This window comes from Chiloscyllium plagiosum, chromosome 44, assembly GCF_004010195.1.
Source record: "Chiloscyllium plagiosum isolate BGI_BamShark_2017 chromosome 44, ASM401019v2, whole genome shotgun sequence".
Taxonomy (NCBI): Eukaryota; Metazoa; Chordata; class Chondrichthyes; order Orectolobiformes; family Hemiscylliidae; genus Chiloscyllium; species Chiloscyllium plagiosum.
This window is the reverse complement of record NC_057753.1, coordinates 9,318,062-9,327,641: the sequence shown is the minus strand read 5'-3', so window position 1 is coordinate 9,327,641 and position 9,580 is coordinate 9,318,062. Positions and strand designations below refer to the sequence as shown.

Below are 9,580 nucleotides of genomic sequence, written 5' to 3'. Positions count from 1 at the left end.
AGTGGAAATTGCCAGGGTCTTGATTGCTGGCTGAGTCGGAGTTTGATTCCTCCCTCGGGGTGACTCTGTGTGGTGTTTGTAAGTTTTACCCCGTGTCTGTGTGTGTTTCCTCTGAGTGCTCCGTTCCCTCCCACAGTCCAAAGATGTGCTAGTTAGGGTGAATTGGCCATGCTTAATTGTCCCACAGTGTTCAGGGCTGTGTCGGTGTGATGCATTAGTCAGGGGTAAATGGAGAGCAATAGGGTAGGAGAATGGGTGTGTGTGGATTACTCTTCAGAGGCTCAGTATGGATTGTTAGGCCGAAGGGCCTGTTTCCGCACCAAAGAGATTCCATGATTCTTCGACAATTCATATAACCATCGGCAGGATAAAGTGGCCAAGTCCCTATCCCAGAGGGAGCAAGACATGGCCTTGGCATCACCACTTTCTGATGGAAATTAATATGAGACACTATTTTGGGAGTAGGACATCTGTCAGTTGGATGTTGATGTATCTTTGGCTTTTCAATACAGTTCATGAATGAGATTTACAAGAAGGGTGACTGTATACAGGTTTACAAAATCATAAAGGGCATGGATAGGGTGAATAATTAAGGTCTTCTCTCTCTCTTCTCCCCCCCGCCCCCCCCTCCCCCCCCTCTTCCTCCCCCCCCCCCCCCTCCCCCAGAATGGGGGAGTCCAGAACCATGGGGTGTGGGTCCAAGGCAGGAGAGGAAAGACAAAAGGGACCCAATGGGCAACCTTTATCCCCCACCCAGAGGGTGGTGCGCACACAGAACGTGCCACTAGAGGAGGTGGCGGAGGCGAGCACAAACACAACATTCGGAACAGACCAATGGGAGCAACTTGAGCATGGCCAGTGCTCTTAGACCACATTTTCTACTTTTTTTTAGATTTTAGCCTTAAGTAGGAGGAGTTGGAAGCTTCAGTGATTGTCTCTTGGCTGCTACTCTCTCTGAATTTGCTCTTGTTGGTTTGTTCCTCCTGGAGAACTCGATGGGAAAATCTGTTTTGGAATTTGCCTTTTTGCCAAAAGGGGTGTGTTTAATGGGACATTACTTTACTGGAATAGTTACTTAGTAACAGTTACTGTGTGTCTATTAAGTTTCCAGTCTGCGGAATTATCCTAAATTCCTCTCTTTGGCTGTATTTTAATAACAGCATTTAAACAAACCGTACTTTGCTTAACGGCCAGCAGTTACATTTCACACGTAGCTTTAAAATGCGAAAAAGTGAGGGTCACGGCTACCTTCTTCAACTTTTTGTCTGGGTATCCAGTCTGGTCCGTAACAATTGTGCAGTGAGGGTTTGATCTGTCTAACTGGTTCAAGCTCCTTCCACAGCCAAGTACATAGGAAGACTCTCACTCAGGCAGTGTTCCTAGGGATACTTCCTCTGATGGTAAATTGAACACTTTCACATTCATGTGTGCGTGTTCTCTCACTCCAAGAATTTCCAATCGCACTGATGTTTAAAAACCTTTGAAGCCAACAGAACAGATAAACCTTTCACATTTGAGGTCCAGAGACGTGTGATCTTCAGCTCATGGCGAGTTGAGTGGCTGTTTCAGACCTGAAATGACTTTTGCTTTCAGACTTCTCTCTGTAGATCCTTCTCTTCTTGTAACCTGTATAAAGAGATTATGGAAGTCAGCGCAGAGATTCAGAACAGACAATTCTGGTTTCCACATCCCTAAAACCAAAAGATCTTCTTTCACATTCTGTTATCTTATATACTGTAACATTTGATCAGAGATCAATAGGGATGTGAGCACATGCGTTATCTGGATAGTCAGACCGTATAATCTGTCATATGGCATGGAAACAGACCCTTCAGTTCAACTAGTCTATGCCAAACATAATCCCAAGCTAAACTCGTTCCACTTGCCTGTTGCTGACTGAATATTCCCACAAACCTTTCCTATTCATGTACTTATCCAAATGCCTTTTAAATGTTGTAATTGTAGCGGCATCCACCACTTCCTCTGTCAGTTCATTCCACACATGAACCACTTCATAAAAACAAAGTCGCTACTTCTGTCTCCTCTCACCTTAAAAATGTGCCCCGTAGTCTTGAAATCCCCCACCCGATGGAAAATACACCTCATTCACTTTTATCTATACCACTTTCTTCCACTAGAAACTTTTTGCCCTGAAATAATCCAGCAGGAAGATGATTATGGAGCTATCAGTAAAAATGTCTCATTTGGATCACCCAAGGTTAGAAATGGAAGCATATCTCTTCAAAGTTACAGTTGGATTTGCCCTTTCAATGTTCTTGAAATTTAAGGTGTTCCATTGTAGTGTTCAATTCTGATCCATTAAAATCAGTATCCAGTCTCATCTGAGTGCAGAACCAACTCAACTGACTGAACAACCGAAACAACTTTTCTGTTTGCTTTTTAGATGTGACATCTTCTCTCCGTCCCTCTCTGGTGACCCAACAGGACTACCAGAGCTGGAAGTACCACTCTCGAAATACGATTGCTGACCTACAGTTTGCTTGTGCTGCTGAACAAAAGGATTTAAAAGCTGCTAGCCTGATCTCGCACAAAGCACATAAACAGACTGTTTCAGGAGGAACAGATCACAAAATAACAACTGTTACCGGTTCCACAACACGTGGTTCCCATGGACAGAGTTAAAAATCACACAACACCAGGTTATAATCCAACAGGTTTATTTGGAAGCATTAGCTTTTGGAGCACCGCTCTTTTATCAGCTTGGTTGTGGAGAATGAGATCATGATCATGGAATTTATAGCCAAAGGAGTCCAGTGTCATGGAAATGTGATACATTAAACAATTTTAGATTAAATCTTTCATCTTTTAGAATGTGTTTCTGCTCTTTGGCATGTTAATCCCAGAATTTGTTTTTTGTTACCTTCTCAAGAATGTAATTTAAATGCAGAGCTTTTCTAACAATAGGTGTGAATTCGTCTGTATCCCAATGTTGAGTCAGACTGACATTTTTCTTAGAAAAGCTCTGCATTTAAATTACATTCTTGAGAAGGTCATTTTTAGATTAGGGTGTAGGTTAGGGTGGATTGGCCATGCTAAATCATCCATAGTATCCAGTGATGTGCAGGTTAGGCTGGATTGGCTATGCTAAACTACCCATATTGTTCAGGATATGCAAGGTAGGGTGGATTAGCTATGGGAAATACGGAGTAAGGGTGGGATGCTTTTCAGAGGGCCAGTGTGGAATACATAGGCTGAATGATTCGGAGTTGGACTGGGGTGTACAAAGTTAAAAATCACACAACACCAGGTTATAGTCCAACGGAAGCACACTAGCTTTCGGAGCGACGCTCCTTCATCAGGTGATTGTGGAGGGCTCGATCGTAGGCTGAATGGCCTGCTTTCACATTGTCAGGATTCTATGACTCCCCCCACAAAGGAGCATTTTATCTGCATCTATCCTGTCAAGCCCCTTTCAGAATTCTACTGGTTTCAACAAGATCACTTCTGATTCATAGAGGAATACAACACAGAAACAGACTCTTCGGTCACAACTCGTCCAGGATTCCCAAATTAAACTCGTCCCACCTGCCTGTGTTTGGTCCGTAAACCTCTAAACTGTTCTATTCATGTACCCATCCAAATGCCTTCTGAACATAATAACTAAACCTGCATCTACCACTTCCTCAGCAAGTTCATTCCACATGCAAAACACCCTCTGTCAAAACGTTGCTCCTCAGGTTCCTTTTAAATCTCTCCCCTCTCACCTTAAAGAAATATGCCCCCCGAGTTTTGAGCTCCCCTATGCTAAGGAAGAGCCCTTTGCTATTCACCTTAACTCCACTCCTCATGATTTTATAAATTCCAATAAGGTCACTCCTCATCCTCATGTGCTCCAGTGAAAGAAGTCCCAGCCACTCCTTATAACTCAAACCCTTCAGTCCTGGCAACATCCTAGTAAATCTTTTTCGAACCCTCTCTAATAGTATTACAGGGTAACCAAACTGTACTCAGTACTCTATAAGTGGCCTCATCAACATTCTGTACAATCTCAATGTGATGTCCCAACTCCTATACTGGACAGTGTGATCAATGACGGCAATGGTGCTAAATGTCTTCTTAACCATCCAGTCTACCAGTTCTTTGCAGGTCGCATCACTATGTACCTGAACCCTCCCATGTCTCTGTTTTAACTGTACAAGTCCTGCCCTTCCTCATTTGAGCAAAATGCAACCCCCTGCTTTTATTCATACCCCTCTCATATACACACACACTCACAGGCTTATACTCCATCACACTCGCACTTTAACAAGCATGAACACACTCTTATGTGCGCACACACACAAACTCACATGCCCACACTGTCACTCTGTCATGCATGCGTGCACATACAACTCAATGGAGTGAATTTTTATTGGCAGAATATTTGCAGATACTTTCAATTTTGCTCAAAAAGCGCACAGTCTGCAGGCAGTCAAGCCATGTAATATTTTATAAATTCCTACTTTGAAAACAGAACCAATCTGATTCAAGATTGGAATACTGACAGACTCGAAGCTCGCATCTTTAACGCATTGTGTGAGCGGAGATGTCACTTTTTAAAATATAAAACCATAAGTCATCTCAAGAACATGACTTAGATGTTGTTCTTGGATTTACATATTAATGAACCGAAACCTGCAACCCATTCTAAAAGATATCAGTTGCATGACACTGTGATCTTTTGCTTTAAGATCTGTGTCTTATGATCCTGCTCCACAGCTACCTGATGGAGAGGCGCTCCAAAAACTAGTGCTTCCGAATAAACCTGTTGACACTGGACTCCTTTGGGTTTAAATTCCATGATCATGATCTCATTCTCCACAACCAACCTGATAAAAGAGCGGTGCTCCAAAAGCTAATGCTTCCAAATAAACCTGTTGGATTATAACCTGATGTTGTGTGATTTTTAACTTTATCTACCCCAGTCCGATACCGGCACCTCCACATCGTTTCTAGTGAACACAGCCCACACCTCCCAGTGCTGCCAGTAAACTTTACAATGCCAATGAAACGACAGCACCTGCATTCCTGAAAAATTTACAATTTCTAACGATACTAGCTACCCATTCACTGCTTCTTCTGATACACGGCATTGAAAACTTAGTGCAGGAGGCTGAAAGAAATGAGCAGCTTTAAAACAAAACCCTCTTGGAGCTAAATGCTTTCAAAGAGAGTCTGAGCCCGGTGATAAGTTCAGGTAACCTTTATTGTGACCCAACATTGTTACAGCTTCAGATCCCCCCCCAGCAAAAAGGTGTAGAAAAAGTAGCTGCTTTTTAAATAGCTTAAGGTCAAAGCGTGCACCCCCACCCCACACCACCTCACCTTCTTTACAATGGTCACCACCGACTTGTCAGTTTGTAATTGGATCCTTGGTACAGCCTTAACTGTAGGAAGTATTGCCTCACTCAGCAATTTCAACCCATACCCTGTAAACAAGTAAGTCTTTCCCCACTCAATGTTTCTCTCTGCTCATCTGCCAGGGACTGGGTTGCGGTGGGGGGAAGGGGAGGTGCTGGGCAGTATAGTGTTAACCACACAACTGTGGGTCTGGAGTTACGTGTAGGCCAGACCAGGTAAAGGATGCAGCTGGATGACTGAATGAATCCTTTCCTACAATGGCAGTTTCCTTCCCTAAAAAGAGCATGCGTGAATCAGATGGGCCCCCCACCCCGAAAACGGTTTCATCAGATTCTGAACTCCAGATTTCTGACCGAATTCCAATTCCGCGATCTGCTGCGGCTGGATTAAAACTCAGGAGTCCCCGGAACTGGGTTGATAGTCCAGTTCCTAATGGCACTCAGTTGTTGCTCCTTCAATCACCCTGCGATGGCACGTGAACTTGCTGGTGCCTCCGCAGGTGGGAGGAGCGGGTGAAGGCCTTCCCACACACTGTACAGCCGAAGGGCTTCTCCAGAGTGTGGATCTGCTGGTGGGAATGGAGATTGGAGGAATCGCTGAACCCCTTCCTGCACTCGGGGCAGCTGAAAGGCCACTCCCCTGTGTGAACCCTCTGGTGTCTCAGCAGGATTGAGGAATTGCTGAAGGTCTTCCAGCACACGGTGCAGGGGAATGGCCTCTCCCCCATATGGATCTGCTGGTGGCTCAGCAGAGTGGTGGAATCGCTGAAGGCCTTCCTGCACTCGGGACAGCTGAAGGGTTTCTCCCCGGTGTGGAGACACTGGTGCTTCCACAAGTTGCTCACCTGACTAAATCCCTTCCCGCACTTGGGGCAAGTGAAGGGCCTCTCCCCAGTGTGGACCCGCCGGTGAGTCAGCAGGTGGGAGGAATTGCTGAAGGCCTTCCTGCACTCGGGACACGGGAATGGCCTCTCTCCTGTGCGGACCCGCTGGTGAGTCCACAGGGCAGAAGCCTGGGTAAAGCCCTTCCTGCGCTCAGGGCAGCTGAAAGGCCTCTCTCTGGTGTGACTGCGCCGATGAGTCTCCAGGGCAGATGGGACACAGAAGCCTTTCCCGCAGTCACCACACTTCCATGATTTCTCCACGTGGCAGCATTCCTCATGTTTCTCCATGGCCGAAGCTTCAGTTGCACACAAACGCATGTACAACCCCTTTGCACTGTGATTTCCTCTTAACAGACGATATAGCTGTTACACGCTCCACACTCTGCACTGCAACAGTAGGTCTATCATCCAGTCCCATTGATGCTGGAAACGTACTCAAACATTTACTCAAATGTACCAAAAAGCTTTGCTCCTTCTCACAGAATCACAGTAAAAAATCGTGGTGGTCCTGATGGATTGAATGACCGTCAGACATTGACATCAAAGTGAGGACTGCTGACGCTGGAGAGTCAGTGTCAAAAAGTACAGCATTGGAAAAGCACAGCAGGTGAGACAGCATCTGAGGAGCAGGAGAGTTGATTTTAAGTTGATTTTGAAACTTCTGTCTTCAGATCTTCAAACACTCTGTAAAAAGAGAATATAAAAGTCATCATTGTCAGTCCAGGGTAGAAGTTCAGAACAAGCGATTCTGCTTTCTGCAGAACATTCTTTTCTTTTATTATTCCACAAAATTGAAAGCACCATCCCATTCTCTCTCTCCCCCTCTGTTCTCACTCCGCTCTAATTCTCCTGAAGGTGCTGATTCAGGATCTTACAGGGGCAGAAAAGCAAAAACGTCAAGACTGACATCTCTGAAACTCCGCCTGAAAGTTAATATCTTTCACGTCATTGGCATAATGCTGAGAGTGAGCAGGTCTGATTATTGGAAGCAAAATAAAGTGTGTCAATTCAGGGTGAACCTGCAATGCAGCTTCAAGAAATGGTTAATGTCCCCGGGAAGGGGAGCATAATGAGACATCAAGGTATTAATACCGACACCAGAGAGAGAAACTGAACATACAGACGTGGCAGACGTTAGTGGAAAGCCAGAGTCATTGAAATAAACACACAGAAACAGACACAGGCACAGGCACTTCAGTCAAACTCTTCTGTGCTGACCAGATATCCTAAATTAATCTAGTCACAGTTGCCAGCACGTGTTCCCTGTATTGTATTGATACACCCATTCAGATGCCTTTTAAATGCTGTAATTGTGTCTATTTACCCTATCCATGCTCCTTATGATTTTATAAAAGTCTATAAGGTTACCCCTAAGATTCTGGCGCGGGCTGGGGAAAACAGCACCACCCTATCCTTCTGTCCCTCCTCACCCGGGCAATTAAGACACATACATGAGTTTGCAGAGTCTGTGCCCTCCCTGGATTCACTCCAGTCGCTACCAGTGAACAGATTTTCTTCCTCTCAGATTGAAGAGTTGCCCAGCGAAAGGGTTTTACTCTGAGCCGAGCAGAGCCACTTCCGCGTTGTGACGTCATCGATGGGTCGAGGCGGCAGAGGGAGACACAGGAAGGGGAGGAGCGAGCAGCGGGGAGGGGGGCCGATCGGGGCGAGCAGAGCCACTTCCGCGTTGTGACGTCATCGATGGGTCGAGGCGGCGGAGGGAGACACAGGAAGGGGAGGAGCGGGGAGGGGGCGGAGCGACTGGGTGGAGCGAGAGGCTGGTACAAAGACGGAGCGCGGCCGGGACAGTGGGAGGAGCAAGTGTCGAGCGACGGCCTACGAGACGGGGCGTGACGAGACGAAGGGGCGGGACGAACGGCGGCTCCGCACTGCGCCTGCTCCGGATTAACGGCCCGCACTGCCCTGCACAGTTTGCAAAAATCCTTTCCCTTCAGAGAATCCGCACAATGTAGAAGCAGGTCACCCGGCCCAATGAGACCACACCGACCCTCCGAAGGGTAACCCACCCACATCCATTCCCCTTCCCCTCCTGCCCGATATTTACCCCCCGAATAGACCTCACCTGCCCATACCTGGACACTATGGGTAATTTAACATGGCGAATCCACCATAATCTGCACATCCCTGGACCATGTGGGGCAATTTAGCATGGCCAATCCACCCTCACCCTTCACAGATTAACTACTCTCCGGGAAAAAAACAGCTCCTCCTCATCTCTACCTTAAATCTACTCCCCCTAATTTTATGGCCGAGTTTCATCCCCCAGCAGGAACTACTAGCCAGGGCATGGAACTGGTGGGCGTGGGTCTGGATGGCATGCTCTTCAGAGGGGTTGAATGGCCTACTTCCACACTGTAGAGATTTGATGATTTACTGCAGTCGCGTTTGCCCCGGATCACAGTGCGCAGAACCTCCCACCTTCCACCAAATCAAAAGACAAGTCCCACCCTGCCCTCTTGTACATGTGTTATCTGTTTGCTTAATCGTTTCTAGCGAATACAGCCCAAACCCCGCTGCTGTCAGTAAACTTTAAAATGCTCAGGAAACAATGTAACACCTGCGGTACTGAAAACCGTAAGGTTTCTAATGATACCAGTGACTGATTCACTCCTTCTGATGCACAGCAGTGGAAATACAATGTTGGAGGCTGAAAGAAATGAGCAGTTTAAAACAAGAACCCACCTAACCCTTCATTCAGCTCCCCACTCAGCACACTACTTACTGCTGGTAAACCTTAAAGCACTTCATCCCCATAGTGCAATGAATTCCCACTTTCCACTAAAATTCTGGATGTACTCATTCACTCAGTTGCTGTCCCACAAATTAAAGATTTCACTAACTTGTTCTGCTCCCAGTAGGGGCAAAACATCTTTGAAAGCTGCTCTGAAAGTGCTCTGACTCTGCTGCTTTCAGCAAAGCTGATTAGAGTCAAAAATCATGGAAACAGACCCTTCAGCCCAGCTTGTCATGCCAACCAAATATCCTAAATTAACCTAGTCGCATTTGGCCCATATCCCTCTAAATCCTTTCTATTCATGCCTTTTAAATGTTGTCATTGTCTGGTAGTTTGTTACACACATGCACCATCCTCTGCATGAAAACCTTGCCGGTCACATCCCTTTTAAATCATTCCCCTCTCACCTCAAACATATATTCTCTCGTTTTGGACTCTTGGGTATTTACCCTATTCATGCGCCTCATAAATATCTATCAGATCACCTCATAGCCTCCAATTCTCCAGGGAAAATATCCCTGGCCTCTTCAGCCTCTCACTGTAGGTCACAAGCATGGCAACAGCCTTGCAAATCTTCTCCA

The 9,580-nt window shown here is 46.1% G+C and overlaps 1 protein-coding gene across 2 annotated transcripts; it reads right to left on the bottom strand.

Moving 5' to 3' along the window:
* Nucleotides 1–690: 690 nt before the first annotated feature.
* On the bottom strand, nt 691–6,568 carry LOC122543537 (zinc finger protein 664-like). Of its 2 annotated transcripts, none has more exons than XM_043682337.1 (2): nt 6,206–6,568; nt 691–1,626 (listed from the first exon to the last, which is right to left on the bottom strand). In XM_043682337.1, exons 1-2 carry the CDS (start codon nt 6,560–6,562, stop codon nt 1,543–1,545), a joined length of 441 nt encoding a protein of 146 aa, XP_043538272.1. In that variant the 5' UTR covers nt 6,563–6,568; the 3' UTR covers nt 691–1,542. The 2 variants fall into 2 exon arrangements, with proteins under 2 accessions (XP_043538272.1, XP_043538271.1); XM_043682336.1 differs by lacking the exon at nt 691–1,626 and adding an exon at nt 2,241–2,363.
* Between the last annotated feature and the right edge of the window lie 3,012 nt (nt 6,569–9,580).

What these genes read in the sequence shown, in the direction of transcription:
- LOC122543537 (XM_043682336.1), bottom strand. Translation starts at nt 6,562, where the DNA reads ATGCGTTTGTGTGCAACTGAAGCTTCGGCCATGGAGAAACATGAGGAA. An exon ending in GCGGGAAGGGATTTAGTCAG is followed by an intron (nt 2,364 to 6,205) that starts GTGAGCAACTTG and finishes TTGTTCAGTCAG; the next exon opens with TTGAGTTGGTTCTGCACTCA.